This window comes from Brassica napus, chromosome C4 (assembly GCF_020379485.1).
Source record: "Brassica napus cultivar Da-Ae chromosome C4, Da-Ae, whole genome shotgun sequence".
NCBI classification, from domain to species: domain Eukaryota; kingdom Viridiplantae; phylum Streptophyta; class Magnoliopsida; order Brassicales; family Brassicaceae; genus Brassica; species Brassica napus.
The window spans coordinates 51,598,660-51,612,710 of NC_063447.1; the positions used below are offsets into that span (position 1 = coordinate 51,598,660).

Consider the following 14,051-nt stretch of genomic DNA (forward strand, 5'->3'; position numbering starts at 1 on the left):
ACAAATAAAAGGAATGTCTTTACAAACCTTGAATATATTGAAAGTAGTCAAAAAGTTTCACACCAATTTTGGTATTTAAGTTAAAAGAATTTAGTAAGACATTATCTAGAATTTAGTAGATGTTATCTAGAATTTAGTAAGACTTCTTTATTAAAAATTATGGATTTTTTTTTGGTTCAAGATCCAGCAAAACTGATTACCTGATACAAAGTCAGCATATAATAATGATAACTAAGGCTTTGATTGGTAGAGCATTAGTATTAGCATTATGCTCTACATTATCAAATTAATAATTGATACAAAAGCATTTAAAAGAACATTTACTATATGTTAATGCTCTCCAAATATTCTTTGTCAAATGCTCTCATATGAAGCTTTTAGAAAAGCATTTTCATTTACAATTTATTAAATTAAGAAAAATATATAATTAATTCATTTATTTTATTTAATAATATCATAAAAATAAAATTTATATCCAGAAAATAAAATCTTGATTTCTAAATTAATTTACGACAAAAATATTTTTTTTAAATAGGTATTTCACATTTAAAACATAATTTAATTTATTTTAAATGTGAAAGATTATTTTTTAAAATATATATTTTAATTATAAAATTTATTTTAAATAATATTTTTTGATATAAACATATTTTTTAAATGATTAAACAAATAAATAAATTAATTATATATCTTTTTAATTGTATATGTTAATATATTTATATATATATTAGACATATATTCATTAAAAATAAACATATTATATATTATATACTAATTTTTATAATAATTTTAAATAGAATACTCATACTGCTTTACCAATCATACTATTAAACAATTTAGCCAAAACATACAGTTCTTGCAGCATACTTCTTCTATAGCATACTGCTACTGCTTTATCATTTGCTCAGCCAATCAAGGCCTAACATAAAAAAATAATGACAACTAACATAAAAGTCATTAATATAAATGACAATGAAATCGTATCCAAATAAAAAATTTACAATGACCAAAATACATGCAAATGTTTAGTAGTATATGTATGTGTGTGTATGTATGAATTTAGTGTAAATTTTGCCTTAAAAACTAAAGTTCAATAAAGCGTAATTTAAGATCTTTGAAATATAATAGTGAATATCATTATTGAATTGAAAGACGAAGTAAAATATACGGAATGAATAACGTGGTCTTGATCAAAAAGAAAAAAGAAAAAAGAAAAAAAAGAATAACGCGGTCAAACCTATGCGGTCAAAACCATTGTTAATAATTTCAAACCTTATTCCAAAGGGTAATAAACTGCATTGACTAATAACATCGAAATCCACCTAAATAAATGTCATTTATATCTAATCAAATAGATAAATACTCTTTTTGCTTCATAATAAATATCAATTTATTTTACTTTTTTTTTTTAAATAAGTGTCATTCTACAATTCCAATACATTAAATCTACTTTTTACTTTTTTGAATAATCAATGAATTTTTATTTAAATTATTTTTATTTAATTAATTTTACGTTAAATTGAGATATATTAATTTATTATACAATTTTCTTAATTTTCGTAAAAAAATAAAAATGACATTTATAATGAAACGGATGAAATAAATGATTTGGACTGTGGAAACCTCTTTGATCTAGTGGTTTTATTTAATGTTTCTATACCGAAAAGTCTGAGCTTCCAATCCTATAAATATGAAACTATGCAAACTAATGGAATTTTTTTACAATGGATATACAGTGTTAAAAAAGATGACTTGATCTATAAAAACAAGAAAATAGATAGAAAATAGGGAGAATAGACTTTACACACATTCGACTCATTTCTTTACTAAATTCACTTGTTCTTTTGTCGAGGCTCGTTAATTATCAATAGTAAAGCCATTTGTCTCTTCATTCACACCTCAATTCGTTTGAGAGCCAGACTTGTTGTACGCATGCATTTGAAACATTTTAATAGAGCCCGTCTTATTATGGAGCCCCCATTTCTATTTTTTTTGTTTATATTTGTGTATTTTATATAATGCTAAACGTACAAAAAGGTTAACAAAAAAAATCATGTTATATCTATGAGAATAAAATATTAAGCTGTGACGTGGGTGTTTAAATTTTTAGGATTTAGATAATAATAAATTTAACACAAAATTTAAAATAAATAAAAACTATCTTCTTTTTAATTCAGTCACGGGCTTACAACGACTTTTCAGCTTCTAGTGAAACAATTTTTTGTTCAGAGAAACTAAGTTTTTATTTTTCTGAATGGGCCCCCAAAATACAGGCTCGGCTCTGCTTCGTCTATCTCATTTTTAACTAAACTGCTGCATATCTTTCCAAAACACCTTCACGATTTTTCATATCCCCAGACGATCCCGGTTTTCAGCTATTCCTATTTATAAATTTTAACAGTTAATAGTTTCTTCTACAACAATACAACTCTAAAAGGAAGGGATTGGCTAGTATAAACTTCAAGGCAAAGGAAACACAATGGTGAACAATCAGAATATGTAGAAAACCATCACTAAGTTTCATATGTAGAAAGAATATATGGTCGTCACTAAAGACTAGATTGAAAGTAACCAGTGAGAAAATTACCTATATGGCTATATCACAATCAATCACCCAGTCACGCTCTGAAATGACATGAATAAAAACCAAGTAGCTCCACGTGTTACACAAACGCCCCCTTGCCCCCCTCCGATCCTAGTGGGCGTAAATGGAACTACACTTGCAAGGCTGGCGAAACCCTAGCCATGACCTTGACAAGAATAAACCTAGAGGGTTGAACCCACAAAATAATGGGAAAGGCAGTCACAACCCAGTGGTTCCACTAGGAGGAAGTTTGAATCACATCTATACTTCTTTCCTGCATCTAGTTAAGACATGGGGTCAAAAAGAGAGGTTACGACCACTTGACCACAGCAAAACACTGGTTACAAGCCTAAATGCTTAATTTTATTTATTTCATAGGGGTTACTTGACCCCCCCCCCCCCCACTACCTTGAAGGTGGCTCCGCCACTGCCTGCATCCACCTGGTTTTCCGCCCTGTATTTATTTCATGAAGGACATATAACAATGGACACATTGTCCAAGAGAAAGAAGTTGTCCGATTCAGTTTGGGCTGAGCCAAATAGTTCTCCAAAGAAAAACCAGTCCAAGGAATCTCAGTGACATTTTAATGCTCATAGAAACATGACAAACGTTCAAAAACGTAAACTAAAAAGTTTATTAACTCAAAAGAAATTTCACAACTGCTCCGATTCATGTATCAGTTTAAATATATATATAAGAAATAACTTGTGGCTCGTCTCTCATTTCTGGCTGACCAGATTGCTCGGGTACATCCAATTCAATTACACAACCCTTCAGTTGTTCACGATAAAGATCTCATGAGATGGTCTCTCAATCTGTGCAGGTAAAAATGCTGCCATTGCTGGAGTCCACACAAGTTTTAGAGTCTCTGTGGTCAGCTCAAATTGCATGTAGACACGAATGATGGATACAAGTCCGCCGGGAAGGAATCTCACTAGTGTGATGGCAACTCTAGGCCCATACAATGATTGCAACTGGTTCGTGTTGTGAAGTTTTTGGCTGAACCACACAAATGCAATGGGAAAGAAGAGTCAAAAGAAGCTGTACACCACCATCTCTCACTAGTTCTTCACCAATCAATGATGATGCAGCACCGCTGACACAGATAACTTTGAAAGCATGGGACTAAATTAAATTATAACTGCAAAATTTTAGCAAGAGATATACGTTAACGAAACAAGCTCAGTTGCTGCAACAAGGAGAGGGGCTCTATCGTTTAGACATAAAAGTTGTTGTCTTCCTTGTCCACTGTAAATGGATTTGATGGTACGATTGTTTTAAAATAGTATGACTGTTCTAAAATAATCTATTGAGATTGATTCATCTTAACTTGTAAATCTGTCAGACCGTCCAAAATCATGTAATAAATGTGAATTGGAAATTTCTAAACCTAACACATAAATGATAGAACGTGAAAGTCGTCTTTGTTTAATACTCGACCAAAACTTACTTATTTTTTATAAATCATGAGTTCTAGAGTTGAATTCTAAGAAAAATTTCAAATAATCACGAATTTTTCAAAAACATGTAAAATTATATGTTGAAGGATAATTCTTATAGTTGTTTTTACAAACGTACTATTTCTAATTAAAAAAATATTTGAAACGGATGATAGAACCAGACCGAAAATGACGCTTGGAAATTCCAGCCTCGCTTTAGTTTCAACTTTCTAAAGTCACACTCAATAATCGGGTTTTGAAACGTTCGAGAAAAACATTGTCTTAGTTAAGCAATAAAACAAATAGAAGTAAAAAACCGTTGAGGGGAAAGAAGAATGTCGTTGGAATCAAATCTATTCTATTAAAAAAGAAGAATGTCTGAAAAATCTACTTATACAAGTTTGTTGCACCCTTTCATTTAACTAATAGCACATTGGTCTACCTATTATTTCGCTGTTACCATATATTACTCTAACCATGATTTATTCTCTTTTAGTTCATATAAGGTCGCATACGTGTTTTATAAACGAACCTATATATTAATGTTTCAAATTGGCTTATAGTTTTCAATTTCAAATTGGACCTATATTATTAATGTTTCAAACGGACCTATATAACAAACAGACCTTCTACGTGTTTTATATATATAAACACTTTCTTATATATTAATGTTTCATAATGCAGAATGCTGCCATGTGAAATACAAAAAAGAGAAGATGTATATATGAAAATGCTGTAGTTGGTATAACTTATAGTACACGAAAAATAAAAATGCTTCTTCAATATATCGATCTCATTCATATTACAACCATGACAGTATTATTGAGTTAGAACACTAAGCACCTTATTCATCTCAAAATCTAATATACAAGCTATCTATACCACCTTATTTATGCCACCTTATTCATCTCAAAATCTAATATACAAGCTATCTATACCAAACCAAACCATTTTAGCGCATACATGGTATGATTCAAACAAATTATAACGTTGGTATAGCGAAAAATTTGACAAAAATTCAAATTTTAAACTCTGCGATGTTATTGCCTTAATTGTTACCAACTATCTAAAAATCAATTTAAATGTATTGTGCAAATCTTTTTGTTAACAATATATTGTAGATACAATATTTAATAACAAAATCCGGAAATATTTATATTGCTTCGTCTACAAGTTTTATTTAATATCACAATTAGTTATATTTTCCTTATACTTACAGAATTTTCGCTAACCTACTTTAATTGGATTAGAATTAACTCTTACAAATTAAAAAAAATTTAAAAAAGTATATTCTAATTACAATATACTCGCATAATATTCCTTATTCCACAAAGTAACATATTTATCAAATCTTTAAAATATTGTGACCTACATTTGCGTAACCTAAATCCGCTGTACCACCTACTAATTATAAATATAGCATCATAATACCACGATATTCATCAAACCTAGGGATACAGAAAAAAAAATGGCGAACAATATACAGCTAACTTTCTTGAACGATATCAAACCACGCAAGACTGCATGTCGCATCCAAGTGAAGATCATTCATACATGGAGACATTTCATGAAAGACGTTGGAGAATCTATGGAACTAATCCTATGTGATGCAAATGTAAATTTAACGTTCTATATCGATTTGTGATTTCTATATATTGATTTTTTTAAGATACAAGCTAACGGATATAATTCTTTTTATCTTTTTAGAGGGAACAAAAATCCATGCCTCGTGTAATAAGACATACATTGCTGAATTTGCCAAACATGTCTGTCTTGGAGTATAGATGTCTAAGTATATATTTAATCTTTTTAGTGGGCAAAGATTAGGATGCTGCCTGTGGGGAAATTTTGCAGAGAATCTTCACACAGCTAGCCAGTAAACAGAAGGCATGGTAATATGTCTTCTACGATTTGCTAAGATTGGGCAATATAGAGGTATCTAATAATCAACTTATGTTTTGATCTACACATTTATATATTGCAATAATAGATATTAACCTAGAACACGGCATTTTGTTCAACTCAAAAGGTTCTTCATATTTTATTTATTAGGTGAAGTTCAAATCTCAAATGCTTATGATGCAAGTCAGATGTTTGTCAATCCTGAAATACCAAAAGCAGGTGAGTTCAAACAAAGGTCTTTAACAATCTTATAATAACAAATATATAGAAATCTACTAACATATTAAAAAAAACTAATATCTCTAATACCAATCCGGTTGCATGTTTTGTCGGAGAGTGCTTCAGATATTCTTCAAACACATCAATATCCTCAGCTTATATATGTCCAGATATGTTCTTAGTATGTGTCGGAAACAACAATCAAACTGTTCCTGTATTTTTTTTGCAAAGGTTACCGGTTCATATCGGAGAGGAACGAGTCTGTGGTGTCCTCCTGCGTCGCTGAAACGCCAACGATCGGAGAAGACTTTCGTTTTTATTTTTGCTTTGTTCGATATGTCTAGATGTTGTCGTAACATAGAAGATCACGCATGGGCTTGGGCCTCGATATAAGAATTGAATTTGTTAACATTTAAACTCATTTTGCTAAAACACAATATTTAAAAAACCCATTCTTTCAAAACCCATTTTAATAAATCATAAATTAAAAAGTTAGATTTTAATTTTCAAGTATAATTTAAATATTGACTATGTTTAGAAAAAAAAGATTTATAATAACTACAGATTAAATCCCTTTTATATATTAGGTTTTCTATTTTGAATATGATATATTATATATATATATATATATATATATATATATATATATATGTGTGCAACAATCTTTCCAATAGCGACAGATATAATTACATTTCATAATTTCTATACTATTAAACAAACAAACATCATTTTAAAAAACATTTCAACCAAATTTCAAAAACGCAAACGCTTGATCACATCCATATAAACTTAAAAAATCAATATAAACACAATAATAATCTACATAAACTTTGGTTTTAGCCGGAAAAAATCCGCGCTTTCTAAGCGCGGATCAAAATCTAGTTAATAATTAAAATCAAAATATAGGTAGAGTAATACTACTATATAGTTACTCTAATCCGACGGTCCATTTATATACTTGTCCCTACAACGATCAATGTTAGAAAAAAAAAGTTCAATTGTTTTTCCCCGCTAAGAATTAAATAGCCTCTCGTCTCCTCAACTGTTATTTCACCTTTAACGGCCAGATGTGAGAGAGAGAGAGACAAGTGCATTAATGGCAACCTTCACCTACCACTTATCTCGTGGGTGAGGAGAGATTAAACTAACAGTAGAGAGAGAGAGAGAGAGCAAAGCAAAAGCAAATCTCATCTCGTCTTGTGATGTGGAACTCGACGGAGAACGCATTCTCGCGTTCGAGCTCGTTGAAAGACGAAGTCGAGGAAGAAGAAGAGCTTCGATGGGTGGCGTTGCAGCGTCTGCCGACTTACTCTCGGATCCGCCGTGGCATTTTCAGGGATGACATCGGTGAGCACAAAGAGATCAGCATTGGTAACCTCGAAGCTAGCGAGCAGCGTATTCTACTCGACCGCCTTGTTAATTCCGTCGACCATGATCCTCAACTCTTCTTCGCTCGTGTCCGGAAGAGATTCGACGCGTAATTCTCTTTTTACTTTTTACTTTTTACTTTTTAATTTGCTTACTTCTCAAATTTCAATTTGAATTATTTTTTCACATTTTGGCAGAGTGGATTTGAAATTCCCAAAGATTGAAGTTCGGTTTCAGAATCTGATGGTGGAATCATTCGTTCACGTGGGAAGTCGAGCGTTACCAACAATTCCCAATTTCATCATTAACATGGCAGAAGTAATTTCTCCATTTCTTTTCATCTTTTATTGTGTGGGAAAATGATTTTAGGCTAAGAAGATTACGGGAACCTCTTTGTATTAAAAAATAAATAAAAATTTGTTATGAGCATCTTTTGTGTCTGTTACAGGCGTTTTTAAGGAATATACGTTTGTATGGTGGGAAAAGAAGCAAACTAACCATCTTAGACAATGTCAGTGGTATCATTAGACCTTCGAGGTATTTTTATTATTTCTGTTACATTTTTTTTCATTCATTTTAAAAAGTTTTTATACGTTTTGTTCAATTAATTCTTCATTCGCTTTTGCTTTTTGTAGATTGACACTCCTTCTCGGCCCTCCAAGTTCCGGAAAGACAACACTACTCTTATCTTTAGCTGGACGCCTTGGAAACACTCTTCAGGTACAAACAACATGGGTGATAACAGAATCTTGCTTGCTTTGTAAAGATATTCTTCTTACGGTTTGACATATTTTTTTCCTTGGCAAATGAAAGACATCAGGGAAAATAACTTACAACGGATACAATCTCAAAGAGATAGTTGCGCCAAGGACGTCTGCGTACGTCAGCCAACAGGATTGGCATGTGGCAGAGATGACAGTTAGGCAAAATCTCGAGTTTGCTGGTCGTTGTCAAGGTGTTGGATTCAAATATGGTAAGAAGCCGTGTGTGTGTTTGTGTAGTGTGCAGTGCACTTATTTCTTAGTTTGCCACTTAAAAAACAAACTGAAAAAAAAAACAGATATGCTAGTGGAGCTAGCAAGAAGGGAAAAGCTTGCAGGAATAGTAGCTGATGAAGATCTTGATATATTTATGAAGGTAAACTGTTGTTTTAAGTTGATATTAATCTCTTTTTCTATGTTTAATCATACCCTTGATTCAATTCGAACCCTGTAGTCTTTAGCTCTTGGGGGACAAGAGACAAGCCTCGTCGTGGAGTATATTATGAAGGTACCAAATTCAAACTTTTATATTATGAAGATGTGGTGGCCATTTCCTATAGTTTCTTCTTCAAACTCTTTCTGAAATTCTCATACATCCAACAAAGATCTTAGGGCTGGACACATGTGCTGACACATTGGTTGGTGATGAGATGATCAAAGGAATCTCAGGAGGACAAAAGAAACGGCTCACAACAGGTTTGTGTGTGTTATGTCTTTCATCATGTAAGATGATTTAGCCATTTGATATTTTTACTAATTGAGTGGAATTTGAAATGACAGGGGAACTGTTAGTAGGTCCAGCAAGAGTCCTTTTCATGGATGAAATATCAAATGGTTTGGATAGTTCAACGACTCATCAGATAATAATGTATATGAGGCATTCAACTCATGCGCTTGAAGGAACCACTGTCATCTCTTTACTTCAACCTTCTCCCGAGACATACGAGTTGTTCGATGATGTTATCCTTATGTCCGAGGGGCAGATTATCTACCAGGGTCCACGTGACGAGGTTCTTGACTTCTTTTCATCCTTGGGATTTAGCTGCCCTGAGAGGAAGAATGTTGCAGATTTCTTGCAAGAGGTAATAAGGTTTAAATAATTTGAAGTCGTTCATTTTTTTTTATTATAAGATTTTAAAAATGAGCTTCTGTTAATAATGTTAGTTCTGGAAGTGTTTTAAAATCTCTGTGCACCAGTAAAAAGTTCACATTCGTTTTGCTCCTTTGTTTTTTTTCTGGATTTAATTCGCGTTTGTTCACAACAAATACAGGTTACTTCGAAGAAAGACCAGCAGCAGTACTGGTCAGTCCCTTTTAGGCCTTATCGCTACGTACCACCTGGGAAGTTTGCTGAAGCTTTTCGATCTTTTCCGACCGGCAAGAAATTGGCAAAGAAACTTGATGTTCCATTTGATAAACGTTTCAATCACTCAGCCGCATTGTCTACATCTCAATACGGTGTTAAGAGGAGTGACCTTCTCAAGATCAACTTCTCTTGGCAAAAGCAACTGATGAAGCAGAATGCATTTATTTATGTGTTCAAGTTCGTTCAGGTTCGGCTCCCAAATTATTATTTGTCTCCATAGTTATTAGTTGGTAAACTTAAAAGGAACTCATTCTCATCCACATATTATATATATATGCAGCTTCTTTTAGTTGCCTTGATCACAATGACTGTGTTTTGCCGGACAACAATGCATCACAACACTATTGATGATGGCAACATATATCTTGGGTCGCTTTACTTCTCCATGGTCATCATTCTCTTTAACGGATTTACAGAGGTTCCAATGCTAGTAGCTAAGCTTCCGGTTCTGTATAAGCACCGAGACTTGCATTTTTACCCGAGCTGGGCTTATACATTACCTTCCTGGCTTTTGAGTATTCCCACTTCAATAATAGAGTCTGCCACATGGGTAGCAGTCACGTATTATACAATCGGATACGATCCGCACTTCTCCAGGTACATACATTTTCATAAAACGAATTTTAATTGCACAAAAAGGAGTTTAATGGGGGTGAAATTTTGTCTGATCAATCTTCAGGTTTCTTCAGCAGTTCTTGCTGTATTTCCTTCTGCATCAGATGTCATTGAGTCTTTTCCGGGTGATGGGTTCTCTAGGCCGACATATGATAGTTGCTAATACGTTTGGGTCTTTTGCAATGCTGGTGGTCATGACTCTTGGAGGCTTTATAATTTCCAGAGGTGTGTATAACTCTTTCTTGAACTTTCTCCTTTTTAGCACAATGAATATTCATTAATTTCTCTTCTTTTGATTCCTCAGATAGCATACCCACCTGGTGGATTTGGGGTTACTGGATCTCTCCATTGATGTATGCTCAAAACGCAGCTTCTGTTAACGAGTTCCTCAGTCCTTCTTGGCAAAAGGTGGAGGAAAATGTCTACAACAACCTATAGAATCTGGTATATGGATATATACTAATTTTTTTTTTTTTGTCTTTGAAGAGAGCTGGGAATCACACCAGCGACTCTCTTGGTGTGGCATTGCTACGAGAAAGAAGTTTGTTCACTGAGAACTATTGGTATTGGATTGGTGTTGGTGCTTTGCTCGGATACACGATTATTTTCAATCTGCTCTTTACAGTCTTCTTAGCTTACCTCAACCGTACGCTTTCTCCTCCTTTTTTTCTTTCTACCCTAAAAAAGCATATCAACATGTTGCTAATCTTGGTCATAACCCTTTTGTAAAAAGCTTTGGGTAAGTTACAAGCTGTTGTATCCAGAGAAGAGTTGGACGACAGAGATAGGAAAAGGAAAGGCGATGAGTTTGTTGTGGAACTAAGAGAGTACTTACAGCATTCAGGCTCACTACATGGTGAGTGGAACAAGCATGTTATTCTCAAAGAAAACTTAATTAATGCTTATTAGTTATTTGGGTTTCCAGGAAAATATTTCAAGAATAGAGGCATGGTTCTGCCCTTCCAACCGCTCTCTTTGTCTTTCAGCAATATCAATTACTATGTGGATGTTCCGTTGGTATGTAACAAACAAGTCTCCAACACTGTTTCAGACTGAATGCATTTTTTTATTTTTATTTTCTTGCACATGCTTTTTTTAGGGACTAAAAGAACAAGGGATACAAGAAGATAGATTGCAGCTACTTGTGAATATTACCGGAGCTTTTAAGCCAGGTGTGCTTACAGCGTTGGTGGGAGTAAGTGGTGCTGGCAAAACAACGCTGATGGATGTTTTAGCCGGAAGAAAAACCGGTGGGACGATCGAAGGAGATGTGTACATATCTGGTTTCCCAAAAAGGCAGGAAACTTTTGCAAGAATCTCAGGCTATTGTGAGCAGAACGATGTTCATTCTCCATGCCTTACTGTTTTTGAGTCTCTACTTTTCTCGGCATGCCTTCGTTTACCATCAGATATTGACTCAGAGACACAAAAGGTAAAACAAACATTATCTCTTTTTTTTTATCTCTCGGATTATTTATATATGCTGACTGACATTATCTCAAACTTTATAGGCGTTTGTCCATGAGGTGATGGAGCTAGTGGAGCTAACCTCATTGAGTGGAGCATTGGTGGGTCTACCTGGAGTTGATGGCTTATCAACTGAACAGAGGAAAAGGCTGACTATTGCGGTTGAGCTAGTTGCAAACCCTTCTATAGTGTTCATGGATGAGCCAACTTCGGGATTGGATGCAAGAGCTGCTGCCATTGTGATGAGGACTGTTAGAAATATTGTTAACACTGGACGTACCATCGTCTGCACCATTCATCAGCCTAGCATTGATATTTTCGAATCATTCGACGAGCTTTTGTTCATGAAACGTGGTGGTGAACTCATATATGCCGGTCCACTTGGCCAGAGGTCTTGTGACCTTATCAAGTATTTTGAGGTAGCCTTAGTTCTGCTTTGGGAGATAATAGGTTTATATACTTAAATTGTGTGCAATTAGGACGAGGTTGAAAGATGGTGTACACGTGTCGTTGAGATACATGTAGATGTAAGTCTGATCTATTTTTTTTGTCATTAGTGTATTGAAGGGGTGAAAAAGATCAAAGCCGGTCATAATCCAGCAGCATGGATGCTTGATGTCACCTCATCGACGGAGGAACAACGACTTGGTCTTGATTTTGCTGAAATTTACAAGAACTCAAATCTTTGTCGGTATGTGACTTAAGTCTCCTCCATTAAGTTTAAAACTTTTTCAGAGGTTTGGTTTTACTTTATTACCACATTTTTTTCATGTCTCTAGACGCAACAAGGAGCTGGTGGAAGGCCTCAGCAAGCCAAGTAATATCTCAAAAAAACTCGAGTTTCCGACCAGATACTCTCAGTCTTTCTACAGTCAGTTTGTTGCTTGCCTGTGGAAACAAAACCTGTCGTACTGGCGAAACCCGCAGTACACCGCGGTTCGGTTCTTTTACACGGTGGTCATCTCTCTAATGCTTGGCACAATCTGTTGGAAATTCGGCTCAAAGAGGTAAATTTAATTTTACTACTATCTCCATCAGTCCACTTGTATGAACTTCTTTAAAACCATTCACATTACATTTTCAGGGACACTCAACAAGAGTTATTCAATTCAATGGGATCCATGTACGCAGCCGTTCTCTTCATTGGAATCACCAACGCAACCGCTGCACAGCCTGTTGTTTCCATTGAAAGATTTGTTTCTTACCGCGAGAGAGCAGCTGGAATGTACTCGGCACTTCCCTTTGCTTTTGCACAGGTCATTAAAAAAACATCTGTTTTATTTATTTTTGAAGAATTTTAATTAAAAAAAAGATTGGTTTTTTTTTTTGGCAGGTGTTTATAGAGTTTCCATACGTGCTAGCCCAATCCACTATATATAGTAGCATATTCTATGCGATGGCCTCATTCGAATGGTCGGCTGTGAAGTTCTTGTGGTACTTATTCTTCATGTACTTTTCGATTATGTACTTCACATTCTACGGGATGATGACTACAGCCATCACCCCAAACCACAACGTTGCTTCCATTATTGCTGCCCCTTTCTACATGCTCTGGAACCTCTTTAGCGGTTTCATGATCCCATACAAGGTAATAATAAGTAGCTTTCACATTTCAATCATTTACAAAAAATATCTAAAAGTGACACTTCTTTGCTCACATGAAAACTTTGAAGTAGTATGTTTTTCTTTTTACCTTTTGTGTTTGGATTTGATTTGGACAGAGGATACCGTTATGGTGGAGATGGTACTATTGGGCAAACCCGGTGGCGTGGACACTGTACGGTTTATTGGTGTCACAGTACGGTGATGATGAGAGAGAGGTGAAGCTATCGGACGGTGTTCATAAAGTTATGGTGAAACAACTACTTGAGGAAGTGATGGGATACAAACATGACTTCCTCGGTGTCTCCGCTATTATGGTCGTCGCCTTTTGCCTCTTCTTCTCGGTCGTCTTTGCTTTCTCCATTAAAACCTTCAATTTCCAAAGAAGATGATTTGATTGCTACCAGTTTCTCTCAACTTATGAACTCATTTATTAATATCTATACATATACCAAACCTAACCAGCCTATTTATTTATTTGTATATTGGAGATTTCATTTTCATACCCCAAAATGTTGGGTATTGCTGCAAACTTTCTTCCACTCTTACATGTAATAAGGATCAATAAGAGCTTTGTGTTGTGTGTTATTTATCTTCTAATGTGTATATGTATCTATAAAACCATTAGCATATTACAAGCCAGATTGGCTTCCCATTTCCCTCCTTCCCTCATGTACTTGTCGATGTCAGTAGCATCAAGTCTCTATGCATCCGATGGTGTTCCCCA

At 34.4% G+C, this 14,051-nt stretch overlaps 1 protein-coding gene across 1 annotated transcript; it reads left to right on the forward strand.

Moving 5' to 3' along the window:
* The first annotated feature begins 7,245 nt into the window (after positions 1–7,245).
* On the forward strand, positions 7,246–13,912 carry LOC106445439 (ABC transporter G family member 32). Its single transcript, XM_013886999.3, has 23 exons — positions 7,246–7,622; positions 7,711–7,831; positions 7,962–8,050; positions 8,149–8,233; positions 8,327–8,486; positions 8,574–8,650; positions 8,729–8,782; positions 8,880–8,970; positions 9,055–9,356; positions 9,546–9,827; positions 9,921–10,237; positions 10,320–10,480; positions 10,560–10,663; positions 10,742–10,901; positions 10,989–11,111; positions 11,181–11,272; positions 11,355–11,687; positions 11,767–12,141; positions 12,280–12,413; positions 12,502–12,729; positions 12,807–12,978; positions 13,056–13,310; positions 13,444–13,912. The coding sequence occupies exons 1-23, from the start codon at positions 7,348–7,350 to the stop codon at positions 13,714–13,716; spliced, it is 4,263 nt and encodes a 1,420-aa protein (XP_013742453.1). The 5' UTR covers positions 7,246–7,347; the 3' UTR covers positions 13,717–13,912.
* Positions 13,913–14,051: the final 139 nt, after the last annotated feature.